The sequence below is a fragment of the Lissotriton vulgaris genome, chromosome 3_1, assembly GCF_964263255.1.
Source record: "Lissotriton vulgaris chromosome 3_1, aLisVul1.2, whole genome shotgun sequence".
In the NCBI taxonomy this organism is placed as follows: domain Eukaryota; kingdom Metazoa; phylum Chordata; class Amphibia; order Caudata; family Salamandridae; genus Lissotriton; species Lissotriton vulgaris.
In genome coordinates, this window is record NC_141689.1 from 63,844,917 (window position 1) to 63,865,559 (window position 20,643).

General features: G+C 44.9%; 1 protein-coding gene across 1 annotated transcript in view; it reads left to right on the plus strand.

Moving 5' to 3' along the window:
* The window catches only part of LOC147725964 (uncharacterized), a 71,976-nt gene extending 52,105 nt beyond the window's left edge, over positions 1-19,871 (plus strand). Inside the window, exon 3 of the mRNA XM_086960087.1 lies at positions 17,588-19,871. Within this exon, the coding sequence (XP_086816213.1) occupies positions 17,597-19,459 (1,863 nt within the window). The 5' untranslated portion in view covers positions 17,588-17,596 and the 3' untranslated portion in view covers positions 19,460-19,871. The remainder of the gene's footprint in view (positions 1-17,587) is intronic.
* Positions 19,872-20,643: the final 772 nt, after the last annotated feature.

Genomic DNA, 20,643 nt, shown 5'->3' on the forward strand with positions numbered 1-20,643 from the left:
GTGTGGACTCTGTAGAGCGAATACCCTTGCACCCTGTAACCTGTGCATTCCTATGGGCTGCTAGTTTGGGGTTTCTGTGTGGACTCTGTAGAGCGAATACCCTGACAGCCTGTAACCAGTGCATTCCTATGGGCTGTTAGTTTGGTGTTTCTGTGTGGACTCTGTAGAGCGAATACCCTGACAGCCTGTAACCAGTGCATTCCTATGGGCGGCTAGTTTGGGGTTTCTGTGTGGACTCTGTAGAGCGAATACCCTTGCACCCTGTAACCTGTGCATTCCTATGGGCTGCTAGTTTGGGGTTTCTGTGTGGACTCTGTAGAGCGAATACCCTGACAGCCTGTAACCAGTGCATTCCTATGGGCTGTTAGTTTGGTGTTTCTGTGTGGACTCTGTAGAGCGAATACCCTGACAGCCTGTAACCAGTGCATTCCTATGGGCTGCTAGTTTAAGGTTTCTGTGTGGACTCTGTAGAGCGAATACCCTTGCACCCTGTAACCTGTGCATTCCTATGGGCTGCTAGTTTGGGGTTTCTGTGTGGACTCTGTAGAGCGAATACCCTGACAGCCTGTAACCAGTGCATTCCTATGGGCTGTTAGTTTGGTGTTTCTGTGTGGACTCTGTAGAGCGAATACCCTGACAGCCTGTAACCAGTGCATTCCTATGGGCGGCTAGTTTGGGGTTTCTGTGTGGACTCTGTAGAGCGAATACCCTGACAGCCTGTAACCTGTGCATTCCCATGGGCTGTTAGTTTGGTGTTTCTGTGTGGACTCTGTAGAGCGAATACCCTGACAGCCTGTAACCAGTGCATTCCTCTGGGTGCCTAGTTTGGGGTTTCTGCGTGGACTTTATAAAGCGTATACCCTGACAGACTGTAACCAGTGCATTCCTAGGGTGGCTAGTTTGGGTTTTCTGTGTGGACTCTATAGACCATATACCCTGACAGCCTGAAACCAGTGCATTCCTATGGGCGGCTAGTTTGCGGTTTCTGCGTGGACTCTATAGAGCGTATACCCTAACCGCCTGTAACCAGTGCATTGCTATGGGCGGCTAGTTTGCGGTTTCTGCATGGACTCTGTAGAGCATATACCCTGACTGCCTGTAACCAGTGCATTCCTATGGGCGGCTAATTTGGTGTTTCTTCATGGACTTTATAGAGCCTATACCTTGACAGCCTGTAACCAGTGCATTCCTTTAGGCGGCTAGTTTTTTTTGTGTAGACTCTATAGAGTATATACCCTGACAGCCTGTTACCAGTGCATTCCTTTGGGCGGCTAGTTTGGGGTTTCTGCGTGGACTCTATAGAGAGTATACCGTGACAGCCTGTAACCAGTGCATTCCTATGGGCGGCTAGTTTGCGGTTTCTGCATGGACTCTATAGAGCGTATACCCTGACAGCCTCTAACCAGTGCATTCCTATGGGCGGCTAGTTTGGGGCTTTCGTGTGGACTCTATAGACCATATACCCTGACAGCCTGTAACCAGTGCATTCCTATGGGCGGCTAGTTTGCGGTTTCTGTGTGGACTCTATAGAGCGTATACCCTAACTGCCTGTAACCAGTGCATCCCTATGGGCGGCTAGTTTGGTGTTTCTGTGTGGACTCTAAAGATCGTATACCCGAACCGCCTGTAACCAGTGCATTCCTATGGGCGGCTAAGTTTGGGTTTTCTGTGTGGACTCTATAGAGCGAATACCCTGACAGCCTGTAACCAGTGCATTCCTATGGGCTGTTAGTTTGGTGTTTCTGTGTGGACTCTGTAGAGCGAATACCCTGACAGCCTGTAACCAGTGCATTCCTATGGGCTGCTAGTTTGGGGTTTCTGTGTGGACTCTGTAGAGCGAATACCCTTGCACCCTGTAACCTGTGCATTCCTATGGGCTGCTAGTTTGGGGTTTCTGTGTGGACTCTGTAGAGCGAATACCCTGACAGCCTGTAACCAGTGCATTCCTATGGGCTGTTAGTTTGGTGTTTCTGTGTGGACTCTGTAGAGCGAATACCCTGACAGCCTGTAACCAGTGCATTCCTATGGGCTGCTAGTTTGGGGTTTCTGTGTGGACTCTGTAGAGCGAATACCCTTGCACCCTGTAACCTGTGCATTCCTATGGGCTGCTAGTTTGGGGTTTCTGTGTGGACTCTGTAGAGCGAATACCCTGACAGCCTGTAACCAGTGCATTCCTATGGGCTGTTAGTTTGGTGTTTCTGTGTGGACTCTGTAGAGCGAATACCCTGACAGCCTGTAACCAGTGCATTCCTATGGGCGGCTAGTTTGGGGTTTCTGTGTGGACTCTGTAGAGCGAATACCCTGACAGCCTGTAACCTGTGCATTCCTATGGGCTGTTAGTTTGGTGTTTCTGTGTGGACTCTGTAGAGCGAATACCCTGACAGCCTGTAACCAGTGCATTCCTATGGGTGCCTAGTTTGGGGTTTCTGCGTGGACTTTATAAAGCGTATACCCTGACAGACTGTAACCAGTGCATTCCTAGGGTGGCTAGTTTGGGTTTTCTGTGTGGACTCTATAGACCATATACCCTGACAGCCTGAAACCAGTGCATTCCTATGGGCGGCTAGTTTGCGGTTTCTGCGTGGACTCTATAGAGCGTATACCCTAACCGCCTGTAACCAGTGCATTGCTATGGGCGGCTAGTTTGCGGTTTCTGCATGGACTCTGTAGAGCATATACCCTGACTGCCTGTAACCAGTGCATTCCTATGGGCGGCTAATTTGGTGTTTCTTCATGGACTTTATAGAGCCTATACCTTGACAGCCTGTAACCAGTGCATTCCTTTAGGCGGCTAGTTTTTTTTTGTGTAGACTCTATAGAGTATATACCCTGACAGCCTGTTACCAGTGCATTCCTTTGGGCGGCTAGTTTGGGGTTTCTGCGTGGACTCTATAGAGAGTATACCGTGACAGCCTGTAACCAGTGCATTCCTATGGGCGGCTAGTTTGCGGTTTCTGCATGGACTCTATAGAGCGTATACCCTGACAGCCTCTAACCAGTGCATTCCTATGGGCGGCTAGTTTGGGGCTTTCGTGTGGACTCTATAGACCATATACCCTGACAGCCTGTAACCAGTGCATTCCTATGGGCGGCTAGTTTGCGGTTTCTGTGTGGACTCTATAGAGCGTATACCCTAACTGCCTGTAACCAGTGCATCCCTATGGGCGGCTAGTTTGGTATTTCTGTGTGGACTCTAAAGATCGTATACCCGAACCGCCTGTAACCAGTGCATTCCTATGGGCGGCTAAGTTTGGGTTTTCTGTGTGGACTCTATAGAGCGTATACCCTGACAGACTGTAACCAGTGCATTCCTATGGGTGGCTAGTTTGCGGTCTCTGTGTGAACTCTATAGAGCGTATACCCTGACAGCCTCTAACCAGTGCATTCCTATGGGCGGCTAGTTTGGGGCTTTCGTGTGGACTCTATAGATCGTATACCCTAACCGCCTGTAACCAGTGCATTCCTATGGGCGGCTAAGTTTGGGTTTTCTGTGTGGACTCTATAGAGCGTATACCCTGACAGACTGTAACCAGTGCATTCCTATGGGCGGCTAAGTTTGGGTTTTCTGTGTGGACTCTATAGAGCGTATACCCTGACAGCCTCTAACCAGTGCATTCCTATGGGCGGCTAGTTTGGGGCTTTCGTGTGGACTCTATAGATCGTATACCCTAACCGCCTGTAACCAGTGCATTCCTATGGGCGGCTACGTTTGGGTTTTCTGTGTGGACTCTATAGAGCGTATACCCTGACAGACTGTAACCAGTGCATTCCTATGGGTGGCTAGTTTGGGTTTTCTGTGTGGACTTTATAGAGCGTATACCCTGACAGCCTGTAACCAGTGCATTCTTATGGGCGGCTAGTTTGGGTTTTCTGTGTGGACTTTATAGAGCGTATACCCTGACAGCCTGTAACCAATGCATTCCTATGAGTGGGTAGTTTGAGGTTTCTGCATGGACTCTATAGAGCATATACCCTGACAGTCTTTAGCGAGTGCATTCCTATGGGCGACTAGTTTGGCGTTTCTGTGTGGACTCTATAGATCGTATACCCGGACAGCCTGTAACCAGTGCATTCCTATGGGCGGCTAGTTTGCGGTTTCTGCGTGGACTCTATAGAGCATATACTCTGACAGCCTGTAACCAGTGCATTCCTATGGGCGGCCAGTTTGCGGTTTCTGCGTGGACTCTATAGAACGTATACCCTAACCGCCTGTAACCAGTGCATTCCTATGGGCGGCTAGTTTGCGGTTTCTGCGTGGACTCTATAGAGCATTTACCCTGACAGCCTGTAACCAGTGCATTTCCATGTGCGGCTACTTTGGGTTTTCTGTGTGGACTCTATAGAGCATATACCCGGACAGCCTGTAACAAGTGCATTCCTATGGGTGGCTATTTTGGGTTTTCTGTGTGGACTCTATAGAGCATATACTCTGACAGCATGTAACCAGGTCATGACAGCATGTAACCAGGTCATTCCTATGGGTGGCTAGTTTGCGGTTTCTGCGTGGACTCTACAGAACATATACCCTAACCGCCTGTAACCAGTGCATTCCTATGGGCGGCTAGTTTGGGTTTTCTGCGTGGACTCTATAGAGAGTATACCCTAACCGTCTGTAACCAGTGCATTCCTATGGGCGGCTAGTTTGCGGTTTCTGTGTGGACTCTATAGAGCATTTACATTTACAGCCTGTAACCAGTGCATTCCTATGGGCGGCTAGTTTGCGGTTTCTGCGTGGACTTTATAGAGCCTATACCCTGACTGCCTGTAACCAATGTATTCCTATGGGCGGCTAGTTTGGAGTTTCTGCATGGACTTTATAGAGCGTATACCTTGACAGCCTGTAACCAGTGCATTCCTATGGGCGGCTAGTTCGCGTTTTCTATGTGGACTCTATAGAGCATTTACATTTACAGCCTGTAACCAGTGCATTCCTATGGGCGGCTAGTTTGCGGTTTCTGCGTGGACTTTATAGAGCGTATACCCTAACCGCCTGTTACCAGTGCATTCCTATGGGCGGCTAGTTTGGAGTTTCTGCATGGACTTTATAGAGCGTATACCTTGACAGCCTGTTACCAGTGCATTCCTATGGGCGGCTAGTTTGGGGTTTCTGCATGGACTCTATAGAGAGTATACCGTGACAGCCTGTAACCAGTGCATTCCTATGGGCGGCTAGTTTGCGTTTTCTGTGTGGACTCTATAGAGCATATACCCCGACAGCCTGTAACCAGTGCATTGTTATGGGCGGCTAGTTTGGGGTTTCTGCGTGGACTTTATAGAGCGTATACCCTGACAGCCTCTAACAAGTGCATTCCTATCGGCGGCTAGTTTGGGTTTTCTGTGTGGACTCTATAGACCATATACCCTGACAGCCTGTTACCAGTGCATTCCTATGGGCGGCTAGTTTGGGGTTTCTGCATGGACTCTATAGAGCATTTACCCTGACAGCCTGTAACCAGTGTATTTCCATGGGCGACTACTTTGGGTTTTCTGTGTGGACTCTATAGATCGTATACCCGGACAGCCTGTAACAAGTGCATTCCTATGGGCGGCTAGTTTGCGGTTTCTGTGTGGACTCTATAGAGCATATACTCTGACAGCATGTAACCAGTGCATTCCGATGGGCGGCTAGTTTGCGGTTTCTGCGTGGACTCTATAGAGCATATACTCTGACAGCCTGTAACCAGTGCATTCCTATGGGCGGCTAGTTTGCGGTTTCTGTGTGGACTCTATAGAACGTATACCGTAACCGCCTGTAACCAGTGCATTCCTATAGGCGGCTAGTTTGGGGTTTCTGCATGGACTCTATAGAGCATATACCCTGACAGCCTGTAACAAGTGCATTCCTATGGGTGGCTATTTTGGGTTTTCTGTGTGGACTCTATAGAGCATATACTCTGACAGCATGTAACCAGGTCATTTTTATGGGCGGCTAGTTTGCGGTTTCTGCGTGGACTCTATAGAACGTATACCCTAACCGCCTGTAACCAGTGCAATCCTATGGGCGGCTAGTTTGCGGTTTCTGCGTGGACTCTATAGAGCATATACTCTGACAGCCTGTAACCAGTGCATTCCTATGGGCGGCTAGTTTGCGGTTTCTGCGTGGACTCTATAAAACGTATACCGTAACAGCCTGTAACCAGTGCATTCCTATGGGCGGCTAGTTTGGGGTTTCTGCATGGACTCTATAGAGCATATACCCTGACAGCCTGTAACAAGTGCATTCCTATGGGTGGCTATTTTGGGTTTTCTGTGTGGACTCTATAGAGCATATACTCTGACAGCATGTAACCAGGTCATTTCTATGGGCGGCTAGTTTGCGTTTTCTGTGTGGACTCTATAGAGCATATACCCCGACAGCCTGTAACCAGTGCATTCTTATGGGCGGCTAGTTTGGGGTTTCTGCGTGGACTTTATAGAGCGTATACCCTGACAGCCTCTAACCAGTGCATTCCTATCGGCGGCTAGTTTGGGGTTTCTGCGTGGACTTTATAGAGCGTATGCACTGTCAGCCTGTAACCAGTGCATTCCTATGAGTGGCTAGTTTGGGGTTTCTGCATGGACTCCGTAGAGTGTATACCCTGACAGCCTGTAACCAATGCATTCCTATGGGCGGCCAGTTTGGGGTTTCAGTGTGGACTCTATAGGGTGTGTACCCCGGCAGCCTGTAACCAGTGCATTCCCTTGAGTGGGTAGTTTGAGGTTTCTGTGTGGACTCTATAGAGCGTGTACCCTAACCGCCTGCAACCAGTGCATTCCCATGGGCAGCTAGTTTGGATTTTCTGCATGGACTCTATAGTGCAGATACCTCGACCGCCTGTAACCAGTGCATTCCTATGGGCGGCTAGTTTGGGGTTTCTGCATGGTCTCTATAGAGCGTATACCCTAACTGCCTGTAACCAGTGCATTCCTATGGGCGGCTAGTTTGGGTTTTTTGTGTGGACTCTATAGAGCGTATACCCTGACAGACTGTAACCAGTGCATTCCTATGGGTGGCTAGTTTGGGTTTTCTGTGTGGACTCTATAGAGCATATACCCTGAAAGCCTGTAACCAGTGCATTCTTATGGGCGGCTAGTTTGGGTTTTCTGTGTGGACAGTATAGAACGTATACCCTTGCACCCTGTAACCAGTGCATTCCTGTGAGTGGCTAGTTTGAGGTTTCTGCATGGACTCTATAGAGCATATACCCTGACAGTCTGTAGCGAGTGCATTCCTATGGACGACTAGTTTGGTGTTTCTGTGTGGACTCTATAGATCGTATACCCGGACAGCCTGTAACAAGTGCATTCCTGTGGGTGACTAGTTTGGTGTTTCTGTGTGGACTCTATAGAGCGTACGCCCTGACAGCCTGTAACAAGTGCATTCATTCCTATGGGCGACTAGTTTAGGTTTTCTGTGTGGACTCTATAGAACCTATACCCGGACAGCCTGTAACAAGTGCATTCCTATGGGTGGCTAGTTTGAGATTTCTGCGTGGACTCCATAGAGCGTATACCCTGACAGCCTGTAACAAGTGCATTCCTATGGGCGACTATTTTGGGTTTTCAGTGTGGACTCTATGGAGCATATACCCTTGCACCCTGTAACCAGTGCATTTCAATGAGTGGCTAGATTGGGGTTTCTGCATGGACTCTATAGAGCATATACCCTGACAGTCTGTAGCGAGTGCATTCCTATGGGCGACTAGTTTGGTGTTTCTGTGTGGACTCTGTAGAGCATTTACCCTGACAGCCTGTAACCAGTGCATTTCCATGGGCGGCTACTTTGGGTTTTCTGTGTGGACTCTATAGAGCATATACCCTGACAGCCTTTAACAAGTGCATTCCTATGGGCGACTAGTTTGGTGTTTCTGTGTGGACTCTATAGAGCGTATACACTGTCAGCCTGTAACCAGTGCATTCCTATGAGTGGCTAGTTTGGGGTTTCTGCATGGACTCCGTAGAGTGTATACCCTGACAGCCTGTAACCAATGCATTCCTATGGGCGGCCAGTTTGGGGTTTCAGTGTGGACTCTATAGGGTGTGTACCCCGGCAGCCTGTAACCAGTGCATTCCTATGGGCGGCTAGTTTGCGGTTTCTGTGTGGACTCTATAGAACGTATACCGTAACCGCCTGTAACCAGTGCATTCCTATAGGCGGCTAGTTTGGGGTTTCTGCATGGACTCTATAGAGCATATACCCTGACAGCCTGTAACAAGTGCATTCCTATGGGTGGCTATTTTGGGTTTTCTGTGTGGACTCTATAGAGCATATACTCTGACAGCATGTAACCAGGTCATTTCTATGGGCGGCTAGTTTGCGGTTTCTGCGTGGACTCTATAGAACGTATACCCTAACCGCCTGTAACCAGTGCATTCCTATGGGCGGCTAGTTTGCGGTTTCTGCGTGGACTCTATAGAGCATATACTCTGACAGCCTGTAACCAGTGCATTCCTATGGGCGGCTAGTTTGCGGTTTCTGCGTGGACTCTATAAAACGTATACCGTAACAGCCTGTAACCAGTGCATTCCTATGGGCGGCTAGTTTGGGGTTTCTGCATGGACTCTATAGAGCATATACCCTGACAGCCTGTAACAAGTGCATTCCTATGGGTGGCTATTTTGGGTTTTCTGTGTGGACTCTATAGAGCATATACTCTGACAGCATGTAACCAGGTCATTTCTATGGGCGGCTAGTTTGCGTTTTCTGTGTGGACTCTATAGAGCATATACCCCGACAGCCTGTAACCAGTGCATTCTTATGGGCGGCTAGTTTGGGGTTTCTGCGTGGACTTTATAGAGCGTATACCCTGACAGCCTCTAACCAGTGCATTCCTATCGGCGGCTAGTTTGGGGTTTCTGCGTGGACTTTATAGAGCGTATGCACTGTCAGCCTGTAACCAGTGCATTCCTATGAGTGGCTAGTTTGGGGTTTCTGCATGGACTCCGTAGAGTGTATACCCTGACAGCCTGTAACCAATGCATTCCTATGGGCGGCCAGTTTGGGGTTTCAGTGTGGACTCTATAGGGTGTGTACCCCGGCAGCCTGTAACCAGTGCATTCCCTTGAGTGGGTAGTTTGAGGTTTCTGTGTGGACTCTATAGAGCGTGTACCCTAACCGCCTGCAACCAGTGCATTCCCATGGGCAGCTAGTTTGGAGTTTCTGCATGGACTCTATAGTGCAGATACCTCGACCGCCTGTAACCAGTGCATTCCTATGGGCGGCTAGTTTGGGGTTTCTGCATGGTCTCTATAGAGCGTATACCCTAACTGCCTGTAACCAGTGCATTCCTATGGGCGGCTAGTTTGGGTTTTTTGTGTGGACTCTATAGAGCGTATACCCTGACAGACTGTAACCAGTGCATTCCTATGGGTGGCTAGTTTGGGTTTTCTGTGTGGACTCTATAGAGCATATACCCTGAAAGCCTGTAACCAGTGCATTCTTATGGGCGGCTAGTTTGGGTTTTCTGTGTGGACAGTATAGAACGTATACCCTTGCACCCTGTAACCAGTGCATTCCTGTGAGTGGCTAGTTTGAGGTTTCTGCATGGACTCTATAGAGCATATACCCTGACAGTCTGTAGCGAGTGCATTCCTATGGACGACTAGTTTGGTGTTTCTGTGTGGACTCTATAGATCGTATACCCGGACAGCCTGTAACAAGTGCATTCCTGTGGGTGACTAGTTTGGTGTTTCTGTGTGGACTCTATAGAGCGTACGCCCTGACAGCCTGTAACAAGTGCATTCATTCCTATGGGCGACTAGTTTAGGTTTTCTGTGTGGACTCTATAGAACCTATACCCGGACAGCCTGTAACAAGTGCATTCCTATGGGTGGCTAGTTTGAGATTTCTGCGTGGACTCCATAGAGCGTATACCCTGACAGCCTGTAACAAGTGCATTCCTATGGGCGACTATTTTGGGTTTTCAGTGTGGACTCTATGGAGCATATACCCTTGCACCCTGTAACCAGTGCATTTCAATGAGTGGCTAGATTGGGGTTTCTGCATGGACTCTATAGAGCATATACCCTGACAGTCTGTAGCGAGTGCATTCCTATGGGCGACTAGTTTGGTGTTTCTGTGTGGACTCTGTAGAGCATTTACCCTGACAGCCTGTAACCAGTGCATTTCCATGGGCGGCTACTTTGGGTTTTCTGTGTGGACTCTATAGAGCATATACCCTGACAGCCTGTAACAAGTGCATTCCTATGGGCGACTAGTTTGGTGTTTCTGTGTGGACTCTATAGAGCGTATACACTGTCAGCCTGTAACCAGTGCATTCCTATGAGTGGCTAGTTTGGGGTTTCTGCATGGACTCCGTAGAGTGTATACCCTGACAGCCTGTAACCAATGCATTCCTATGGGCGGCCAGTTTGGGGTTTCAGTGTGGACTCTATAGGGTGTGTACCCCGGCAGCCTGTAACCAGTGCATTCCCTTGAGTGGGTAGTTTGAGGTTTCTGTGTGGACTCTATAGAGCGTGTACCCTAACCGCCTGCAACCAGTGCATTCCTATGGGCAGCTAGTTTGGAGTTTCTGCATGGACTCTATAGTGCAGATACCTCGACCGCCTGTAACCAGTGCATTCCTATGGACGGCTAGTTTGGAGTTTCTGCCTGGACTCTATAGAGCGTATACCGTGACAGCCTGTAACCAGTGCCTTTCCATGGGCGGCTAGTTTGGGTTTTCTGTGTGGACTCTCTAGAGCTTATACCCTTGCACCCTGTAACCAGTCCATTCTTTGGACGGCTAGTTTGGAGTTTCTGCGTGGACTCTATAGAGCGTATTCCCTGACAGCCTGAAACAAATGCATTCCTATGGGCGGCTAGTTTGGGGTTTCTGCGTGGACTCTATAGAGGGTATACACTGTCAGCCTGTAACCAGTGCATTCCTATGGTTGTCTATTTTGGGGTTTCTGCATGGACTCTGTAGTGCGTACACCCTGACAGCCTGTAACCAGTGCATTCCTATGGGCGGCTAGTTTGCGGTTTTTGCCTGGACTCTATAGAGCGTATACCGTGACAGCCTGTAACCAGTGCCTTTCCATGGGCGGCTAGTTTGGGTTTTCTGTGTGGACTCTATAGAGCTTATACCCTTGCACCCTGTAACCAGTCCATTCTTTGGACGGCTAGTTTGGAGTTTCTGCGTGGACTCTATAGAGCGTATTCCCTGACAGCCTGTAACAAATGCATTCCTATGGGCGGCTAGTTTGGGGTTTCTGCGTGGACTCTATAGAGGGTATACACTGTCAGCCTGTAACCAGTGCATTCCTATGGTTGTCTATTTTGGGGTTTCTGCATGGACTCTGTAGTGCGTACACCCTGACAGCCTGTAACAAGTGCATACCTATGGGCGGCTAGTTTGGGGTTTCTGTGTGTCCCTGACAGCCCGTAACTAGTGCATTCTAAGGGCAGCTAGTTTGGGATCTCTGTGTGAACTCTATAAAGCGTATACCATGACAGCCTGTAACCAGTGCACTCCTGTGGGCAGCTTTTTTGGTGTTTCTGTGTGGATTTGATTGACGTACACCCTGGCAGCCTGTAAGCAGTGCATTCCAATGGATGACTTCACTATCACTTCTGATTGGCTATTGACAGTGTATACCCTACATCCAACCAATGTAATGCGTTCCTTTCAATTACTCATCAGTTTTCACATTTCTGATGTTGAGTAAACCAATTAATTTTTTATTTTACTGTTGGTCATGGATGGATGGGAAGGCCTTAAATATTTGTGAAAAATTACATTGCGAATGCTTTATTAAGAAAGTCTCCAATAACATTGACTATTTGGAGTCTGGCTGTAAACGATCCAATTTTCCTGAAACAACAAACATGGCAGAGCAATTAGTAATTACTTTTAAACCTGGGTGGTGATTAACCTTTCACTTACCAGTAATTTGTATCAGCCTTAGAAGTACAGTTAATTAAAGCCTTTCCTACATGAGGCTTCCTCTCCCTCCGACAGACACTACCCAATACTTTTTCTATGTCTACACCGCATTCTATGTCACCTCGCTGCTGCCGCACTTCCTGTTTCTACAATGCAGATATAATTCTTTAGGTAAGTAAGGATGGTACTATAACATGGAGTATTGCTAAGGGTAATGAATATTGCCAGTAAGTAAAAGGTACATTACCCCACGTAGTTCTCCTCGCTATAGTCTGCACTGCATGAGGGTATAGCCAAGAAATAAATAGACAGACACAATTATATGCTGCTGAAATCTGTATTATACTATTACTGCAGTGCTGTTTTCAGAACAGAAAACCCAAAATTATCAGTCACATTGGAACACAAGTCCAACTTATATTGAGTAAGGAACGTGTGGGAATTCGCCCGAGTTGCAGCGCGGCATGTCTCCAGGAGTGAGACATATCCCGCCTCTGCCGATGTAGTTGATACTGCTCTGGTAGATCTTGCCATCACCTTGCCTGGAACCACTTTACCGACTACATCATAGGCCTGGGTAATTGTTTGTCTTACCCGCCTGCCTAGTGTTGAAATTGAAACTATTTTTCCTTAACCAGTTGACCCATAGGATATAAACCCTAAAATCTTAAGTTCTGTCTAGGTATACTGACAGAGCCCTCCTAACATCTAATGAAGAAGGAATATGATCCTCCGACTCAAAAACTGGTAGAAGGATTTCTTGAGATGAATGAAAGACAGATTGTACTTCGGATGGAAATTTAGTATTAGGCCTGAGAGCAATCCTATCTGGGAAAAATGTCAAATAGGTACATGATATTAACAGCGAAGTCAGTTACCGTAATCTTCTGCCAGAAGTAATGGTAATAAGGAAAGCCACCTTTCCTTATTAGGAAAGCCATCTCCAAAGGCTTAAAAGGAGGTTATAGTGAACCCTGCAAAACCGAGGGAAGATCCCAAGAGGGTCTTAGAAGAGTAACCACAGGTTGACGAACCTGGAATCTTTTAAGAAGCTTCCGCACCAATGGGAGAATAGGAAGTAAATCTCCCAATGCTTCCCAAAAGGATTTTATGGCCGTCCATTGAGATGGTGAAGTTGAAGGAGCTAATCCTTTTGCAAAAACATCCCGAAGAAATCCTAAGATTTTAAAGGGATCAAATAAAACTGGGTCTAGACCAAAAACTGAACACCAAGAAGAAACATTATTTCAATGTTTTGCATACGTTTAAAGAGTGGAATCTTTTCTGCCGCCACAGCACTAGAGCAGCCTAGTCTCTGCAAGCTCACCGTTTCCGTTTCCAGACCGTCAGATTCAATTGCAGAATATGCCTGAATGAGGGGACAGGAAACTGAAGGGGACTCAGAACATATAGAAGAGTCAAAGTAGGAAGAATGGCCAATTTTCTCAGAAACAGAAACCAAATCCTATTTTGCCAGAATGGAGCAATGAGGATCAGCATGATTGATTACCTCTGCATCCCCACAAGCACACTCTGGAGAAGGGGAAACGGAGGGAGGGCACACAGTGTTTCTTGGGGTAGGCATCCACCACCCATGTTTCCAGACAAGATATCTCCATGCAGAAGCAAGGTAGAAGAGCATTTACTGGGGATGTAAAGAGATCCATCTTGTCCATCACCAACTGGAAAGCCTACAGACTGAGATGGAAGTCTATAGAGGAGGGAATGCCCCTACTCAGACTGTCTGCCTGGATATTGGTCTCTGCCTGGACATTGGTCTCCACCGTAATGTGCATAGCTTTTATAGAGAATAGATTGTTCACTGCCCAATTCAGAATGTCCAATGCCAACAGTGCCAGAGGTGGATACTTTGCACCACCCTGCTTTATAATGCATGATTTTGCAACCTTATTGTCTTTTTGATTAAAACATCTTTCCCGAACAAACAGGTTGCAAAGTGTCAAAGTGCTCTCTTCATCACAGCCATCTCCTTCTAATTCAAAGACTGCTTGGATTCCATCTCTGACCACCTTCCCTGTGCCTCCTGGTTCTCCAGAACTGCACCCTAACCCCAACAATCTGGAATCCGTTGTAAGAACCAGTGGGATGGGATCCAGCGTGTGTACACAGCAAATCCAAGTAGGGAGGGGACAACCACCACTGAAGATCTTGGACTATCCGTGGTGAGACCGGATTCAGCTAGTCATAATTCCTGAAGTCCAGAGACCATTGTTGTAGGGCATGTTGAACCAAGGGTTTCAGATGGAATCGGTACCCAGGGATTACTGCCGTGCAAGAAGCCATCAACCTCTGCACTCCCAACCACTCGCTGGCTGACGCTGCCAACTGCTGCAACAGATAGGAGAAGGCTGACTGAAGGGAGAGCTTCCTGTCCTGAGGGAGAAATACCATTGGCAAATCTGTGTCGAACAAGGCCCCTCTGAATTGCTTCTGGCGGATTGGCTGCAGGTTGGACTTTTCTTCTTTTAAGATGAACTCCAATGACAGCAGTGACTTCTGTATTTCCTGAACATCTTGATGAGCCTTAGAAAGAGATGGTGCCACAAGTAGCCAGTAGTCAAGATATGGATATATAGGCATACCTGTAAAAGAAAATGGGAGACAAATGTACCTATGTAAAGACTCTTGGTGAAGAGGAAAAGGTGAACGGTACAACCCTGAACTGATAATAGGTATCTTCCACCACAAGATGAAGAAACCGCTGGTAAGCAGGATAAACTGGAACGTGACAATAAGCATCCTGTAAATCCAGGAGGGATTGCATTGCTTCCAAACGATTTGCCCTCTTCAACACATCTTTCAGCACTGGAGTTGACCTGAAATGTGGCACTGGTCGATGAGAATGGAATTCTATACTGTATCAACGTTACCAATATCTTGTGCCTTTTTCTTCCACCCACCATAAGTAATTGATTGTCATTTACTTTGCTGTTGAGATTGTTGTGACTGTGACAACTGAGGCCGGGATTTTCCACCTGCCATAGCTCCCCAACCTCGAGCCCGGCCTCATAAAAGATTATTTCCACATTAAAAGGTCGAAAAGGCTTTAGGAACTTCTTGTCCTCTAATGTTTCCTTAATCAACCCATCCAATTGAGAGGAGAACAGTTTGTCTGCTGGGAAAGGCAGACCGAGAATTAGGACTTTCTGAGCTTGTTCCACTTCCACAATTTAAGCCATAAGTGCCCTCTCTCTGCAACTGATGCCCCTCAGCAGTGGCAGAAGACCACAGGAGATTAAATGACAAATCCCCCCCAAAAATGTGTCAAAATGTCCATATTTGCCAAAATTTCAGTTGGGTCTTTCTGTTCCTAAAGACAGCCATACAATAGCTGAAAGTTTTTGAGCATTGTTTGAGAAGAATATGCAGCATAGTTTGTGGCACGAAAGGCAAAATTATATGCTGCATATAATCTCTTTAGATACGCCTCCACTTTTTTTATCAACGGTGTCAGACAATGACGCCTCCTCAGAATCCAAGAAAGAAGTCTCCATGCTTGTCCATATAGAATTGATTTTAAGCAGTTGAGGAAACTGCTCTTCAAATGAATGCAATGAATAGCGTTTAGACAGAAATCGACAAAAGTTGCTTGTATCTGTCTTTCAATTCCTTTAAATAAAGGGATTCAATTGTATCATGCACTGCATTTCTTTGGATTTATATTAAGCAAGGAACTCATCAGGTTGTGCGTCTTAATGCTCAAAACCAACCATTGCTCTAATATGCTTTAGCATATTCTTGAAATGTTATGTTATGTTATGCGATTTATAGAGCGCATGGCTGTCCCAGCAAAGGGACGTCCCAGCGCTAATGTACACCTTGTCCATATCTACTTCATTGGGTCGAGTCAGGGTCATCTTCACCATCATCCTGTAACCCTTTAGCATACTTAGCAGGAGGTTTTGCTAAAGCTTAGAAAACAGCTTCGTCAGTCATGGTTTGAAGATCAGTCCCTGAAACTGAAATAAGTTTCTCCTTAGCTGCTACAAAGCTGTTCCTCCATGACGCACTAAAGTCATGCTTAGCAGCAAATTCCTTTTTGTATAGGGAACCTTGCTACCTGGTGTCATCTCTCAAGATGAAAGTGAGTGCCAAAAATCCCTTGTCCATGCCTACTCTCTAGCTTCCGTGAGCACTGCAAGGAAGCGAGACCGGATACAACTGAATTCATTCTTGGCACAACAGTACATGTTTGGCAGTCCCCTCCCCAGCTGGAGCACCTGAACAAGGAAGCATGTACTGTTGTAAGCACAACTCTGCGGCTCCTGAAGCAGACCCCCCACATTGTAAGTAACAGTCAAAGGTTTGATTGGATTCTGGTCTTACCTTTGTGACCGCATAGTTGTTTCAACCTCTGCTGTCCCTGGGTAACTAACAGACAAAGGTTTGAGTGGACTCAGGTCTTACCTTTGTGACTGCCTTGCTTTTTCAACCTCCACCATCCCTGGATAAGTAACAGACAAAAGTTTGAGTGGACTCTGGTCTTACCTTCATGACCGCATTGTTTTTTTTGACCTCCGCTTCCCTGGGGTAGAACGTCGTTGACAGAGAAAAGACAGGAAGAGCGGAAGGAGGGACGAACCTTTAGTAACACATCTTGATGAGGAGTACAAGTGGGGGTAATGTTGCGTTTTGTATATGCTTTTTTAATGTAAACAAGCTTCCTCAAGACACTTTGCAACATGCTCTTTTGTTCTTTTCTGATGGTTTTGTAGTCATATCTGCTTTGCAAAAAAACATTTTGTCTAAATTAGATATTAAAGTGGCATCTTATTCCAGCTTACAATTTCTCCTCATATGAAAATATTTCTAGTGTCAAGAGTTTCTAAATACTTTCAGATGATAAGTGCATAAAGAATCACAATTTTTGCATTGGATTTTCAATGATCCTCACAATGTAATATATGTGTATATTCTGTAATGACATTATACATCTACAAATACAGTATTAGTTGCATTTAAATTCAGTTAGAAGTTCATCATAGTTATTAGTGTTGAGATAATGGTAGTATAGCATTAATATTTCAACAAAGTAATTCCATAAGAAAAAATTATCATCTATCATTTTCACTAATATGTAATTCGCTAATTGTACCTCTCCAATGTATGCCACCTTTTATAGCAAGAGACGGAAAGGATGACATGGGAGCTGTAACACAAACAAATGATAAAGTTGCCAAAGTATGTTCGGTTTACTTGTCGACCCAAAACACGCGTGTACAAACAATACAGAGAATTAAAACCAGTTTCTTATTACTGGCTAATAGGCTGTTTCATGAAAATTTGGGACATTTTACAAAATGGTTTTAGAGACCATTTTAATATTAAAAAGTAATTTCCTCAAAACATTTCCTTCTTAATTAGACTGACAAAAAGAAAAGAAACAAATAGGCTTACTCAACATCTAATCAATACATTATGCATTCTGATAATATAAGGGATATCAGCATAATGGAAAAATAATGAAATTAGGATTTTCATTAATTAGATTATTTTAGCTAAGTGGTGAAATGAGCTGTTTTGTTTGAGAATACAGGATTATTGCATATGCAGGTCACGGAAAAAACCTTAGATACATCTAACGTACACCATTGACTGAACCTGAGTAAGGAAATTTAGTAGTAAATGATATATTTGCACCATACAATATATAATTCAATATATTATGAGCTCCTGAATTAACACTTGTTTTTTCTCAGTTAACAGATATGCCACCCACGATCAACCACAAGATGAGGAATTCTGAAATGTGTTCTGGAATACTCGAGCCATATCATACATCCTCAAGAAGAGTAAATTATTCACAAAGCCGCAATCATATAAAACCTGCAAGGAATGCATTAGCTGATGTTGCTCCTAAACCAACATCTTCTGCTAGAACAAAATCCTGTATATGTTGTGACTGTGGCAAGGCTTTCAGTAACACCTCCTGGCTTATCATTCATCAGAGAGTGCACACAGGGGAAAAACCATTTATATGTAAGGAGTGTGGCAAGCGTTTTGGGGTGGCACAAAGCCTTAAACTGCACCTGCGAACACATACAGGAGAAAAACCTTATTCCTGTAATATATGCGAAAAAACATTCAGCCGGCAAGCACATTTTACAACACACGAGTTAACACACACAGGAGAGAAACCATACTCATGCAGTGAATGTGGAAAAAGTTTCAGGCAGCAAGCACACCTTATTTCCCATCAGCGAATACACACAGGAGAAAAGCCATATGCATGTACAGAATGTGAAAAGCGTTTCAGCCAGAAATCACACCTTCATTCACACCAGCAAGTACACACTGGGGAGAGACCACATACATGTAGTGAATGTGGGAAGAGTTTTGCACAGAATTCATCACTTATTACCCACCAAAGGATACACACTGGAATAAATCCATACACATGTAATGAATGTGGAAAATGTTTTAAGCAATCATCAAACCTTGCCACACATAAGCATACACACAGTGTTGAGAAACCATATGAATGTAATGAATGTGGAAAAACATTTAAAATGTCTTCATTCCTTATCACTCACCAACAAATACACTCTGGAGACAGGCCATATAGATGCAACGTATGTGGCAAAACATTCCGCCGATCCCATCATCTTAAATCACACAATTTAACACACACCGGAGCAAAACCTTTCACATGTAGTGAATGTGGGAAGAGCTTCAGCCAGTCAACAAACCTGGTCATACATCAGAGAACACACACAGGAGAAAAACCATTTACATGCAAAGAATGTGGGAAGAGATTTACCCTGTCTGGGGACCTACTCAAACACAGTACAGTACATAACTCGAATAAACCCTATAGCTGCAATACATGTGGAAAAGGATTTAGCCGGCCCACATACCTGATTGTTCATCAGAGGGTACACTCTGGAGAAAAGCTGTATATATGTAAGGAATGTGGGAAGAGTTTCAGCTGGCTAAGTAGTCTAAACAGTCACCTGTTAATACACACAGGTGTTAAACCTAATACATGTGATGAATGTGGTAAGAAATTCAGCTCATTATCAAACTTAAAAAAACATAAGGGAACACATATGCAAGAGAAACCATTCACATGTAAGATTTGTGGAAAGTGCTTTAGCCATTCTTCATACTTAAAGCAACATCAAGTAACACACAATAAAGATAAACCATATAAATGTAGTGAATGTGGGAAATGTTTTAAAAGGACCACAGAACTCATTAAACACGAAGGAATACACACAGGTGAAAAGCCCTATAAATGTCGTAAATGTAATAAGAGTTTTCGCCTAGCAAGCTCGCTCACCAGTCACCTTAAAATACACACAAAGGAAAAACCATACACATGTAATGAATGTGGCAAGAGTTTTCGTTGGTCTTCTTACTTAGTGACTCATCAACTAGTACACACTGGAGAAAAACCAAATATTTGCAATGTATGTGGAAAGGCATTTAGAGCATTAACAAATCTAATTAGGCATAGAAGAATACACACAGGTGTGAGACAATATCCATGCAAAGATTGTTCAAGAAGATTTACTCGACTATCAAACTTGATAAAACACATGGAAACACATACAGAAAACTTACCTTGACCTGAAAATTAATGTATTCTCTAGCACAACTATGGAGACACTAAATCTGTGAGTTGCAAAATCCATTCTGGAGTATTACCAATGTATCAAACTCGGTAAAACATTAATAAATAAATATTGAAATGAATTAACTATGACTTATTAATTATATTAATGTATGTAAATGCAGTCTTGCAAAAACAAATAAAGCACTACTGTAGGGAAAACCACACCCATGCAAAGAAGTATATTGTGTTGACAGAATTAAAATAATTAAAAGAAACACCTGGAAATACATTCACAAAACATAGCATGACTCAAGAATAAAGTTTTGCCATTTTGTAGGAGAATAACCCATCATCAAGACTTTAAGATGGAAAGAACCAATAAATGGTGGCAAATAAAAAAGAAAACAATAAACAAATTAAATGGTATGTGCTGCATTTTGTGTAAAATAAATAAAAGTAAGAAAACCTCTCTTTCAACTCTCTTTCTTTTCTGACTGTGTTATGCCTTTTCTTGCCATGCTTCTCTGAATATTATTTGCCTTCTTTAGAGACCATATATGTATGACTTTCCATGCTCACAAGATTACAGGATGCGATATGCTTCATATTAAAACAAGTGTTACCAAAGCAAAAGGCCTGGCCTTGGCAGCTGGTGCAAAGTTGATCATTTCCTTTATTATTAAAAAATTTATGTATAGGAAATCTGCCTTTCTGCTTGGCCAACCCGGATGTTTTGACTTTTGCTAGACCCTATACTTTTGCCAGCTTTAGAAATGTATTCACTGCACCCCTGCTTACCAGTGGTAAAGTGCCTGTGATCCCGCTTTAAACATGGGTGAATTGGTGTATTTACTTGCCTATGGGTCCCTAGTATATGGCACAAAATGGACACAGGGCCTGGAAACGAAATGCCTCTAGTAGACTCTAGCATCTATTGTTCCATTCACTGCAGTGGCAGTGCAAACAGAGCTTCAGGCCTCCCTTTGTAGCCCAACTGTAACAATGTAAAAACAGCAATCCGATCTGTCAAAATAAAAACTTTTTACAAGTCTAAACCTCCCTTTTAAATATTATTAGGTCACCCCTATGTAGGCCTTGTAGCCCACAAGGCAGGGTGCATGGTATTCAAAAGTAGGACATTAACATGTCCTTACCATGACTAGCACCATGTGTATAAAACCAAAGATCAGATTATAA